At 41.3% G+C, this 14,369-nt stretch overlaps 1 protein-coding gene across 1 annotated transcript; it reads left to right on the top strand.

The window, feature by feature from the left end:
* Nucleotides 1-170: 170 nt before the first annotated feature.
* get3 (guided entry of tail-anchored proteins factor 3, ATPase) lies at nucleotides 171-13,288 on the top strand. The gene is made up of 7 exons (XM_078531426.1): nucleotides 171-452; nucleotides 2,610-2,757; nucleotides 4,653-4,801; nucleotides 6,731-6,881; nucleotides 8,155-8,262; nucleotides 10,380-10,580; nucleotides 12,544-13,288. Exons 1-7 carry the CDS (start codon nucleotides 310-312, stop codon nucleotides 12,670-12,672), a joined length of 1,029 nt encoding a protein of 342 aa, XP_078387552.1. The 5' UTR covers nucleotides 171-309; the 3' UTR covers nucleotides 12,673-13,288.
* Nucleotides 13,289-14,369: the final 1,081 nt, after the last annotated feature.

The raw sequence follows: 14,369 nt of genomic DNA, 5'->3' as shown, positions 1-14,369 counted from the left end.
AAGCTATTTATTTTAAAATAGGATTTTGATTATATTGTAGCCTAACCAATTGGAATGTATTTTACTGAGCAGGCCCGCGCCAATCAGCGTTGACGATGGAGAGGGGTCGTGGTGTGAGGAATGCTTGTAATGTAATGTAAAGTAAAACCTGTCGGCCGATGTTCCCTTCCCGGCTGTCACTGGCACTAAAAGTCGTTAGATGTTCAGGACGGTTGTCTTTTTAAAATTATCGATAAATAAATAGAAAGGGAGGAAGTTCGAGGCCCGCCCCCTTTCCCCCCCTCCCCCCTTCACGTGATTCTATCGGAGATGGCGGCGGCGATGGACGAGGAGTTTGAGGATGCAATAGACGTGGAGCCTCTGGAGCCCACCTTGGTTAACATCATCGAGCAGAAGTCCCTCAAGTGGATCTTTGTGGGTGGGAAAGGAGGGGTGGGCAAAACCACCTGCAGGTAAAAGCAGGGAGGGAGCTACCCCAACATTTTATTCACTTTTGTTTTCTTCCCAGTGGTGTTTTATTCAAGGAACACGTTGCATTCCCCAAAGATTGAATTGCACTTCAACTTGCATCTAAGGAAAAATCATATATATATATATATATATTCGGGTTAAAAACATGCAAGCGTGTAACAGTGATGTAGTGACAAAAAGAGCTGACCGAATTCAGCTGGAAACTATTCGTTAGGTTATAGGAAGGGTAATGTTGAATTGAGATTGTATTACAATTACAAACTAATACACTATCCTACAGTACAGGCAATGGAGTACATATAAATGTCATTTTTCATATTATGTTGAACATGGAAAATAGGAGTAGGTTTAGACTCTATGTTCTCTTGATCCTGCTGTGTCCTTCAGTTTGATCATGTCTGATCTTCTATATCAGCTTTACTTTCCAACCTGATCCCTTGGTTCCCTTAAGAATTCAAAAATCTATCAACCTCAGTCTTGTATATGCTCAAGGACTGAGAATCCATTGCTCTCAAGGTAGAGAGTTCCAAAGATTCACCACCCTATGAGTGAGGAAATTTCTCCTCCTCAGTCTTAAATGATTGACTCCTTATCCTGAGACTGTAACTCCTAGTTCTGCACACTCCAGCACAACTTCTCAGCATCCAACTTGTTGAGCCCCCCTAAGTAACTTGCACATTTCAGTGCAGTCACATTTCATTCTACTCAACCTGCCCACATGGTTCAACCCTCATCCCGGGAATTGATTTACTGAACCTTTGTTGCAATTTCTCTTAAAGCAAGTGTGTTGTTATTTGGGTACAGACACCAAAACTGTACAACCCCATGTTTCGCCTCACTAAAGCCCTGTACAATTGCAGCAAGACTTCCTTATCCTTGTATACTCCTTTTATCTCCTTGCATTAAATATCCCATTTGTCTTCCCAACTGCTGAAAATTGTGGCAAAATTTAACTGGATTATTTTAAGGTGTTTTATTTTGAGTGAGTTTCATTTGATAGGATGTATTTTTTTAAAAAAAATCTTATCCCTTAGTTTTTCCTGTTAAAGGGTTGCTTTGCCAAATCTGAATTGGGAAAAATTGCTTGACATAGCATGTTGTTTTTGTTATTAATGGTGAACTTCATAAGGAAAATGATGGGGATTGTGTAAAATGTTCACTTTCAAAGCTTTTCAGTGCTTGTGCTATTTTCAAAGCTTTTCAGTGCTTGTGCTGGTTGCCAGATTTGAGGAATAACAGCTTCATTTTCTCTTAGATGGTGATTTGATAGCAAAAGGGGACCAGGGCCATTTGTTGCAGTGTTGGCTGAGGTACTGAGGATTATTGGAGCTAGTGTCATTGACTACAAAAGTGGGTCAGAGGCTGGGAGTTTTGTGGATAGTAACTCGCCTCCTGACTCCCCAAAGCCTATATGCATCTACGAGGCACAAGTCAGGAGAGTGATGGAATACTCTCCACTTTCTTGGATGAGTGCAGTTGCAGCAACACTCAAGAAGCTCGACATCATCCAGGATAAGGCAACCCACTTGATTGCCGCCTCATCCACAAACATCCCCTCCACCACAGCTGACAGTGGTAGAATTGTGTGCCATCTACAAGTCGGGGCTCCTTTGACAGAACCTTGCAAACCTGCGACCCCTACCACCTAGAAGGACAAGGCCAGCAGATATGTGGGAACAGCACCACCTGAAAGCTCCCCTCCATGTCTCACACCATCCTGACTTGGAACTATATCACTGTTCCTTCACTGTTGCTGGGTCAAAATCCTGGAACTCTCTCCCTAACAGCAGTGTGGGTGCTGCACCACATGGACTGCAGTGGCTCAAGAAGGCAGCTCACCACCACTTTCTCAAGGGCAATTAGGGATGGGCAATAAGTGCTGGCCTAGCCAGCAATGCCCACACCCCATGAATGAATATATTTTTTAAAAAATCACACCTGGTCCTTTTCTCTTGTGTTCCATTATTGCACCAAAATCACTGAGTATAGAGTGTTGTCTCTATTCAATCTTGCAAGCTCCATGTGCTGTGGGAAGAAAGGAAGGAATAAATGAGGACCTCTCTCAGATCTTGCTCCAATGATCACTTTTAATGTTTCATATAGTTGTACCTAATTTGTAAATGTGTTCTCCAAAACAGCTGCAGCTTGGCTGTGCAGTTAGCGGAGGTTCGAGAGAGTGTGCTGATCATTTCTACAGATCCTGCCCATAATATCTCTGATGCATTCGATCAGAAATTCTCCAAAGTACCAACAAAAGTGAAAGGTTATGACAATCTGTTTGCTATGGTAAGTAAAACTACAAGCAATGCAGAATAAAATAGTACAAATTAAATATTGTGTATGTGGCTCAAACCATTTATTTAGCAAAGCAAATGAAGTAAACCAAGAATTGATAATTCAGACGTTGCTGTAATTTTTGTAGTTAGAGATTCCATATGTGAACAGTGAGTAGGGGAAAAATGCTGCAGCTGCTTTGTAGTAAGAGTGCTATTCAAATCTGTTACACAGAAGATTCGACTATTACATTTGGTAACATGTGTCTACGTGCTGCAGTTAGCCTGAATGCCAAAGCAATCCTTAACAATATTGCAGCTTTCAAACCTGCAAAAGTGGTAAATCTGATTGGGAGGACAGTTTTATATTAAAATAAAAATAATGTTTTGAGCAAGAAAAGACCACTGCTGCCACTGTCCCTTTATGATCATTCTGGTATAGGCTCATGGTTTACCCATGCTAACCAACACCAGTTTATAAAAATCCTAAGATCTCCTCAGAAAGGAATCGGGCCTCAATTACTGTTCTCAGCAGATGTTAATTCAAATTTCAATTTCCCCCAAGTCAGCTACCTGCTTTGCACTTTTACTCTTCAGGCGGGTTTGATCTAGCCAGTTCACTTGATTGCCATCTGCCAAAGGTTAATACCAAGACAAAAAAAGGACATTTTAAGATAGGTGATCAACAGCTTGGTCAGAGTTGTAGGAGGAAAGGGAGGCAAGATATTTAGTGAGGAAATTCCAGAGCTCAAGGCACAGCGAATATTGGAGTGTAGGAAATGGGAGATAAACAAGAGGTCAGAATGAAGGAATGCAGTGTTTCTGGAGGTTTGTAAGGCTGGTCACCCTTAAGTTGTAAGCATACACTAAATGTATAATTCACTTATAAGCCAGATTCGCTGCTTTGAGGGAGATTTCTATTCATATTTCATGCAAGAATGTTCCTGCAAATGAGGATACCTAGTCAAACATGGGAAATTGTATTGAAAATCCAGCTGGACAGATATGACTAGATAATGTGCACTAGACAAATAGCAACCTGCATTCAGGAAGCTGAATCATAATACAATCCTATCTGTATTTATTTGTTTTCAAAAGAGTTAAATACGTGACTGGACAATTGCACCTTGTAGTAATATTGAAAATAAGTTAATTGTTATATACAGATGTGTTTAAAAATGTTTATGCCTGTGATTGTATCTTCACCTTTTTGAAATCCTCCATTTTACAATAAACAGCTTAACAGTTCCAGAGCCTTGGTCAGACCCCATCTGAGAACTGGGTTCAATTTTGGGCTCCGCACTTAAGGAAAGATATATTTGCCTTGAAGGGGTGCTTATTTATCGGAATGTTTTTCTTTTATTCATTCACGGGATGTGGGCGTTGCTGGATAGGCTAGCATTTATTGCCCATCCCTAATTGTCCTTGCTCAGAGGGCATTTTTGAGAGTCAACCACATTGCTGTGGGTCTGGAGTCATGTGTAGGCCAGACCAGGTAAGGACGGCAGGTTTCCTTCCCTAAAGGGCATTAGTGAACCAGATGGGTTTTTACAACAATCGGCAATGGTTTCATGGTCATCATTAGACTTTAAATTCCAGATTTTTACTGAATTCAAATTTCACCATCTGCTGTAGTGGGATTTGAACCCTAACGTAGGTTAGGATTTATTATGATTCAGCTTCTAACATAGGATAGGATTTTATTATGAATCAGCTTCTTGAATGTTGGAATGAGAAAACTAGGCTAATGTGTCGGATAGGACCTTTGGCCGTAAAAGGTTTTCAGCTTACCTGCCGTTTGGAGGGGGGTGGAAAAGCAGCTTTTGGGACTTTTGTATCCTGTGTGAACTTGGATTCTAAGGATGAACACACTTAGGTTTGTTGTGGCTTTACCCTTTCCTCATGCAGGAAATCGATCCAAGCCTGGGAGTGGCCGAATTACCTGATGAATTTTTTGAGGAAGATAACATGTTGAGCATGGGTAAGAAGATGATGCAGGAGGCGATGAGTGCGTTCCCAGGCATCGATGAAGCTATGAGCTACGCTGAAGTCATGAGGTAACGTAAAAGGGAAAGGAAGATAGGAACAGAAGGAGGCCATTTAACCCCTTGAGCCTGTTCCGTCATTCAGTGAGACCATGCTGATCGGTGACCTAACTCTATGCACCTTTGTCCCATATCCCTAAATACTTTTGATTAACAAAAACATCTATCAATCTTAGTTTTAAAATCAGCACTGCATCTAGCATCATTTTCTGTTTGAACGTTCTAAACTTCTGCCACCCTTTGCTCGTAAAATTTGCGTGTAATTTGACTCCAGAAAGGTCCGGCTCTAATTTTTAGACTATGCCCCCTCGTCCTAGGCTCCCTAAGCTGTGGAAATAGTTCCTCTATCCTAAGTGTTTCATTTAATATCGTAAACTTCGATCTAATCACCCCTTAACCATCTAAATTCCAGAAAATACTTGGACCCAAAAATATGTAAAGTTGTACAGCCTTATTTTCATCAAAAGATAGTAGGTTGGGATAACTTTGTTTGAGAGATCTGATTTAAACTGCAGTTCTGTTTCTTTATTTAAATCTGTAATATTTTAGTATTATAGATGAATTATGTTGGTGGAATGGTATTATTGGTGTTTTTTTATTTTTGAAGGATAAGATGTTGGTTTGTATGTGTGACTTCTCTGTGAATCGGGTTTCTAGCTCCAATTATGGAGAATCCAGGGCCCTGGCTTTCAAGCAGGATTGTGGTGGAGCTGCTAAGTGTGAACGGGTGCAAACCTGAGGAACTGCCATAATTGCGGACAGAAACTATTGTGGGATAAGGTGCGAGTGTGTTCATGGTAACTTAAAATGTTCCCGTGCACTTTGGCCCTTAATGTGTACTGGATGTAGACTAGCAGTAACTGATGTGAAGAAGGTCTTCAAGAGTGAGCAGTGGATTTTCTGACCAACTAATGGAGAAGAAAGCCCTGGAACCATTTGAGTTGGATGTTGTACTTGGGGTGAGGCATAAGGGTGGAGGGGCACTGTGTATGAGATAACTATGGGTGCATAAGCTAAGATGAAACTTCTTTAGCCAGAGAGTGGTTACAATCTGGAACTCACTACCACATGGAGCGGTTGAGAACATAGGAAAGCTGGATAGACACGAGAGACAGGAATAGGGGGTTATGCTGATAGGGTTAGATGAAGCAAGGGGGGGTGGGGGGGGGGGTGCGTAGAGGGGAGACTCATGGAGCATAAACATCCGCATGGCCAGTTGGGTTGAATAGCCTGTTTTTGTGCTATAAATTCTGCTGTACACTCTATGTAATGTGTTTATCCCCTGTCTGTTGTGCAATCTATACTTTGCCAGACGTGGAGATTTTATCTTCTAATTTTTTTATTCAGGCGATCTAAATTAACCTTCATAACCTGTTTTTAGTTTGAAAAATGTGGTGTTTTGGAGTAGGGGGGGTGGGAATACTTCTACTGAGCTACTTGCTGACCTGGAGCTAAATGTGAATGTCAGAGCTGTATAGATAGTAAATCCCATTGCGCGCTGAGCCCTCAGCCCACTGTTTATCTCACTAGAACCAGAACACAACCTCTGAAAAATCTAAAAAGGTGCTTACTCATAGCCGTGTTATATTAGTGAAACTCCGACTCTCAAAATTCTTTCATATAAGTGACAGGGTGGGTTATTGTGGCTCTCCTTGCATGTTAATTGGCACAGGTCATATTATAATAGATGTAAAATGCTTGATGCAGATCTATATATTACAAAATTGGACCCTTTACATGTCTTGATGCAATTTGAGAACGTGTTAAGATACAGCTGTAGAATTGGTGAGATTCGCAAACCTCTGTCCGGTTAATTTGTTTAGGGGTATAAATTTGTGGGCACTGATTTGCAGGTGAATATGGTTCCATCGTGACATTTGCTGCAGATAATTTTTTTTAGTCTAACACAGCCCCTTTTGTTAAATAACTCGTGTTTTACAGGTTGGTGAAAGGCATGAACTTCTCAGTGGTGGTGTTTGACACGGCACCAACAGGGCACACACTACGACTCCTGAACTTTCCAACTATCGTTGAGCGGGGGCTTGGGAGACTAATGCAGATTAAGAACCAGATCAGCCCTTTCATCTCCCAGGTAGTGGCTTCATCTGCTCTGAAACCTATTAGACAATAGAATGAAGGGAAATTGGTGTTAAGAATGAGATTGTGGTTGCTCTGTCGGTAGGTAAAGGTGCTGGGTGTGGTACTTTTGAGCCTCTATGGGCTAGGAAGTGGGTGAAAATGAAATATGACAGCATTCCTGCTCTGTATACCATTGGTGTCCACAACTGGAAAGTGGGCAAGAATAGATATTTTCCCTGTGTACAAAAAGCTTCCCAACACTTAATACCTATGTTATACATGTCACTTCAAAATAATAGGGGGTTGTTGCACCAGAACTCAATTAAAAAAAAATCACTGAGAGAAGGGAACAAGATCAGGTGAAGGGAAATAAGCGCTAAACAAAGTCTGAGTCTTCTATGTATATTAAGTACAGTTTTTATTCAGCCCCTGAGGCACTGTCTAATTGCAGGGTCTCCTAAAAGTTTATTTAAAACTTGCATATGTTTGGGTTGTTGTAAAACTTAGCAATCACTTATGCCTTGGAATCTGCTGTATATCTCTGATGTTATACCACACAATGGTCTCAACTGTACTTAATCAAAGTATATTCTGTAAACAGATAAAAACAAAATACTGCGGATGCTGAAAATCTGAAATAAAAACAGAAAAATGCTGGAAAAACTCGGGTCCGGCAGCATCTATGGAGAGAGAAGCAGAGTTAACATTTCGAGTCCTTATGACTCAGCTCTGAAGAAGAGTCATAACAGACTCGAAATGTTAACTCTGTTTCTCTCTCCTCAGCTGCTATCAGATCTGCTGAGTTTTTCCAGCATTTTCTGTTTTTATTCCGTAACAGATCCTGTGTGACACACTTATACAGGAGTTGGGTGAGACTTTCCACTGGTTGACAAATATCCAGTTTGTTCTGGTTTAGCTGATCTTGGTGCCGAACAGCTGTGGAATCTTGCTGTGCACGTTGGTGAATCACTGGTGTGATACCTGCAAATTCTTGTTGTGTACAGGTGGTCTTCCACACTTAATAGCGTGCATTTTTAAAGTCAGTCTTTAATGTTAGAGCATGCAGTATTTTGGATTAAAATTAGCTAGGATACCTTGCTTCAGAATAAATGTAAATAAGGCTGCATGCATTGACTTTTAAAATAAAAACAATTAAGGTGGCTGTGATGGTATGCAAACATTTAAATTTCGAATAATTGATACTTGAATTGTCGGTGATAAGTGTAATCTTTGTGCTGGTTGTTGGATCGAGCTGTGCACATATTTAATCATTGCCTGCATTTCAGATGTGCAGTATGCTTGGACTCGGTGACATGAATGCAGATCAACTTGCATCGAAGCTAGAGGAGACCTTACCCGTCATTCGTTCAGTCAGCGAGCAGTTTAAAGACCCGGTAATTACTGCTTCATTGGTTTTTTTCACTTAACGTGAGATCAGTAGTGACTTGAGATTTAATGGTTTAGCTGAAGTCGTCATTCTACAGAATCTTTGATTTGGTGTGTGGAATTTTTTAAACTCTTTGTGCACAAATCTATAATGCAGCATCCTTTACCAACCACGTTCTTGCTCTCTTGCTTTCCCTCACAACATTGAAAAACCCAAGTTTAGTGTCAGCTCCTAGATTACAGGGGACACTGCCTGGTAAATCGGTATGTGTTGCCCGTCACCATTTGCCTTGACACTATTAAGATTAAACCGCGTCGTGTGAGACTGGACAGGAACCCACCCCATCCCTGCGGGTAGTTTTTTTTTAAACCTGGTGGCAGCCCAAAGATTACTGAATTTATTGAATTCATGAACTCTGGGATGCTGGTCCAGAACTGTAACCCCTAGGCTGTCACTCCTATTAAATATTCTTACCCAGATAGTTCCAGTGAGAATATGACTATTTTGCACTTTATTTTGTGAAACTGCAGCATCCCCTCCCATATTCACTCATCACACACTCATTCCTTTTGTTCCAGCGTCTTGGACTTGCAGTACCTTCCACCCCAACCTGTCTTCACCTACTAGGGGATAATCTCAGTAAAATGCGCAGCCAACTCTCTGTAATTTGTTTTATGCTCTTTTCTTCTCTTTCCCCCCCCTCCGCCTCCCCACCACCAAAATGCATTTCATTTGATTTTTCGTCTTGGTTCTCATTCCTGATTTCTATATATGCTTCGTACAAATGCAAAGTACTGGTTTCTCTTCTATAAATTCCTGGCGCTCTCCAATATTTATACAGATATTATTTTCAAAAATTTGGCAGCAATTGCAGTGATTCGGAGGTTGAGAGCTCTGTGAATTCTGTGGTTAAAAGTATTTAGTACGTGTGTATGTATGTTGTACATACGCAGAGCAACTGAGTATCTCCAACATTTTACTACAAGCAATGGTGTTAGTGATTTTCTTACTGTAAGCTGAAAGTTATTGTGTAAATCCAAATTCTGATATTAAACCTGAATCTGGTACAGTATGGGTGGAGACCTGCAGTAGAAGAGAGTTTTGCTGGACTGCACTAATACTATAACTAGTTGACATCTCCAGCAATTTCACATCTTAACATTGTAAAGGCACCCTTAATATTTTCGAAATAGGATTCATGAAAATGTATGCCAGACACAGGCTCTCTTGGGAATGTCTGCTGTTGAATCATACTGAATATAGGAATTCTAATCTCTACTGAGTTAGCTAATCTTGTCTAGGATAGAGTGCGGTGCTGTGGTTAACTTTGAGAGGAGCTGTGAGTAATAATCTACCAGGGATTTTACTACTTTCCTTTGTTAATGGATGTTTAGGGCAAGGATTGGGAATGAGAATAGGACAGGTTCAGGAATGCTTGTCTTGCTCCTCTGGCTAACATCTTTTGCTGACATACAAGGAGCAGCAAATTAGCAGCAGGGCTCCACGCATATGATACCTGAGAAAACTTTCTGAGCAGGAGTGGCAGAAAGACTTGCTTTTATATTATGCCTTTCACTACCACATGACCTCCCAAAACACTTGCAACCAATTAAGTACTTTTGAAGTGTAGTGATTGTTATTATGTAGGAAACATGTTAGCCAATTTACGCACAGCAAGATCCCAAAAACAGCAATGTGATGATCCCATTTTAGTAATGTTGATTGAGGGCTAAATATAAATATTCACCAGCACTCGCTTGCTCTTTGAAATAATGTCCAGGATCTTTTATGTCCACCCAAGGGCTCAGTTTAGTGCACCATCTGAAAGACAGCACTTCTGACACTGGAGCACTCCCTCATTACTGCACAAGTGAAGGCCTAGATCTTGTGCTCAAGACCCTGGTGTGGGACCACAACCACCTGAGTCATGGACACGTGTGCTACTCACTGAGGCATGTCTGACAGCCAAGAGGGATACCGGAGAAAGTTGGGATAAGTGAAAGGAAATGTATGAAATCGAAGCTAATATTTCTCTTGCAGTCACCTCTGTTTTAGTTGGTGAGATGCAAGATGGTGGTTGCCTACTAAACCTATTCTACGGCCTTTTCTGTTTACTTCTCACAGGAACAGACCACATTCATCTGTGTGTGCATCGCCGAGTTTCTGTCCTTGTACGAGACAGAACGACTTATTCAAGAGTTGGCCAAGTGTAAAATCGACAGCCACAACATCATTGTAAACCAACTGGTGTTTCCAGATCCAGGGGAGAAACCATGTAGGATGTGTGAAGCTCGACACAAAATCCAATCAAAATATCTAGATCAGGTACGGTCATAATGGGCATGAATTTTCTACTTGGGTGCAATATTATGCACAGAAGATGTGACCAGCTAAACTGTGACTAGGTTAACCTCATGCTTGAAGTGAATTAAGTTTCTTTTTATTTTCTTTATCGGAGAGGATTTAAGCACAGTTCAGACTTGCTTGGTAAGGGGATCAAAGGTTACGGGGAGAATGGGGTTGAGAAACTTATCAGCCATGATTGAATGGCGGAGCAGACTCGATGGGCCGAATGGCCTAATTTCTGCTCCTATGTCTTATGGTCTTTCAAGCTAGGTGCAATCAAGATGTAAAAGATGCCAATCAGAGTGGGAGTTGGCCATTCAGCCCCTCCAACCTGTTCCGCCACTCACTTAGATTGCGGCTGACCTGTAGCTCGACTCCATTATTTCCCCCCTCAAACTCTTTGACCTATGCCACTTGATATCCCTGCCTACTAAATCCCTCTTGGAAAATTTCAAATGACCCAGAAAGAGTTCCAGATTTCCACTACCCTTTGTGTGGAAAAAGTGCCTTTAGATTTCTCTCCTGAAATTTGAAGATTGTGGTCAGTGTTTCCTGATATTTGTTTAAGTGGGTGGCCCCTTTAAATGTTGTTGCGTGACTGCATGTGCAAGATAATTTAAAGGGGTTCAACATGTGCTGCCTGACTTTGGTTGAGCAGTTTTGAAGGAACATTGATTGTGCCCTCATGTCCTGGGTTTCCCCATCAGAGAAAATAGTTTCTCAGTAACTACTCTATTTAATCCCTTTTATAATTTGAAACACCTCACTTAGATCATCTCTCAACCACCTACGTTAAAGCAAATGCAATCCAAGTTTAAATGTAAGGACTCTGAGAGAGGTTGGCAGGGGAGTGGAAGAGGGCAAGGAGGAAGTGAGAGGGATAAATTACTGACCGGGCTGCGAACTCCAATATTAAAAACAGTTAGCTCTATTTCTCTCTCCATTGATGCTGCCTGACTTGGGTATTTCCAGCAGTTTCTGTTTTCATTTTAGATTCCAACATTTGCGGTATTCTGCTTTTGTGTTGAATGAACCGATAGATTTTGCTTTGTTTTCAACAGCTATGAATTTAAAATGAGTACTTAATTCTGTTCAAATTAGCTTCTGATGCCTGAGTTCAGGATGCTTGTGATTGTTGAATCAATCAAAGCTTTTTGTTTTTAACTGGTTTGTTCAAGCCTTTAGCACTGCCTGAATGAAACTGATCTGGCAGCTTAATATCGTTACAGCACATGAGTAATGCTGAAAAAAGACATGTTATCAGAGCTTTTCGTGTTGTACTCATCCAGACAGAATGACAAGAATACCAAATTTCAAAGGAAACAACAAATTTTTATTGCCTGAGAAAGGGGTACTGATTGGTTGGCAAGTGGACTCGATTGGTAGAGGAGTTACCATGGAGAATGCACCAGGGGACAATTAACTGCCAAGCTTTTTAAATTCAAATCAGGCAAGTCGACTCTGGTCAAGGTCATACGCCATGGGGAACGAGCCAAGGAAAATGACTGTTCCCCTTTTCTCAACTAAACAAAAGTTTGGGGTCGACTTGCCTGGTTTGAATTGAAACAAAAAGCTTGGCAGTTAACTGTTTCTTGGCGCACTCTCTGTGGCAATGCCTCTACCAATCAGAGTTCACTTGCCAACCAATCAGCACCCTCTTCTCATGCAGTATAAATTGTTGTGTCCCATTGAGATTTGGTATTCTTGCGATACTGTCCCAATGAGTACAAGGCAAAAAACTTCAACAGCATCTCTCTCTTCAGCAATACTCAAGCTCTATAATAATGACTTCCTTGCCAGGTACTTTCAAATTTTTAGTGTGTCAGGCACATAGATGTTTCCATGTCTGTCCTTGCTATTATGAGGGTTAGTTCACCATTTAGATCTTAAATATCTTTTTTGAATAAGATGATTTTAGCTTGTCTTTTTGTTTTCCTTTTAGATGGAGGATCTGTATGAAGATTTTCACATAGTGAAGCTCCCACTGTTACCTCATGAAGTTAGGGGCACCGACAAAGTCAATACCTTCTCTAAGCTCCTGCTTGAGCCTTACAAACCACCCAGTAAATGAACAGACTTCCCTCATTCCGTTTTGAGACTGAAGCAGAGAAATCTGAGACTTGTAATTTATTAACACTACGTTTGTAGGAAGGAGCATGGGGAGGGGATACTTGGATGTTATTTATTGTTCTGGCCAGATTTTTTTTTTTTTTGGTTATTGTAACTTTAAGGAGGTGATTTTGTATTGCCTACATGTGGTTTCAACAGGTTGTGTCAAAGCTGGGGTTGTAGAACGAAGCATTATAGATCTAAAGCTTTATTCTGTGATTGATGACTTTAAAGGAAATGGCTTTTAAGCTTCGACTCCCCCTCCCCTCCCCTTGATGTTTTTCCATCCTCTCTCAAGTGATCCCATGACTTGAGGACCTGACGCAGCCTCCGGAATCCTCCTCCTACTATCCAGAGGCTCAGTCACTGTGGCATAGTTTTCTTGTTTCTCTAATTCAGCACCTCCGAAAGGAAGTGAATGGTTTACCACAAGTGCAGCAATTGTGTTAGGAAGCAACAGTGACCACCCCACCCCACACCCACCCTCCTCCCCTCCCCACCCCTTTCCACAGTTGCTGCTACTGGAGAATATGACCTCAGCGTTGCGAAACTAGCCCATTAAACACTTTGACACAGGCAATTCTCTTTCGTAGAACTCTGTTTCACGTCAGCAGCAATTAAAATTGCTTGTTGTTTATGAATGGGAGCCTGCTGCCCAATATTAGGCAACGAGTTCTCATTTTTGTTACTATTTCAGCACTCTTAATGAATACTATGAATGTTACATCAGCATGTTCTTTATTCCACCCACCTCCCCCATAAAGTATCTTAATATAAGCATGCTGACTGCATCTTCTATCTCTCGCAGGCCATGGGTTACAATGAGAAAACGATTCTCAACCTAACCACTGACAAGATAACTAACTTTTTAAACCTAATACACATTTTTTTAACCGGTATTGCTTGTTCTGATGTTGTGGGGCCTTTGATTTGGTTTACTGCATCCGACACTTGGGTCAAACTGTACCTGTGTTGATGTGCTTTATGGGATTGTTTTTTTCAACTGGAAAAGGTTTTATTTTCAATCTGAAGAAAATTTTAATGAAGAAAATGGTTTATGAAGAACCCATGCAGACCTGGTATTTTTCAGACATGATCCTGTTGCTGCATTCGGTCTGCTTCCAGGTTCCCTTGTAGATTCTCTCTTTTTTGAGGTTGTTCATGGTCTGGGCTAGATGTGGTTGGTGGTCACTTGCCTCTGAAGATCTTTCCATGAGTTAGGGGTCAGCCTTGGGAGTGGACTGTGTATACTTTCAAGACAATTGTCTTTTCATCTCCTGAGGTGGCTCAGCCAGTTGAAATAATGAGACACAGCAGATCAGAAAGATCAAATGATTGGGACAGTGCAGGGGCCAAAGAGATATGAGGTCTGCCAGGGCAGAAGTGGGCAGGCCACACTGGCTTTGAACTAAGAATGAGGGCAATTAACTGCGCTTCTTATTCCTGGTCCTCATCTTCCCTGATAATGGGTATTTGACATCGCTTGCTGATCTGACATCTGTGAATGCCCACTTGGTACAAGAATACCGTTAAAGGGTGCCTGGTGTGCTCCCGACAATCGACACCATTTTTTGGGGCCAGAGGGTGCTCATAATTTGGGGGAAGTCAATAAACACCGAACTATTCACGGTGCTCTCACTGCACGTGTGCATTGTGTTC

Source organism: Cetorhinus maximus, chromosome 28 (assembly GCF_964194155.1).
Source record: "Cetorhinus maximus chromosome 28, sCetMax3.hap1.1, whole genome shotgun sequence".
NCBI lineage: Eukaryota > Metazoa > Chordata > Chondrichthyes > Lamniformes > Cetorhinidae > Cetorhinus > Cetorhinus maximus.
This window is presented reverse-complemented; position numbering and strand designations above follow the sequence as displayed.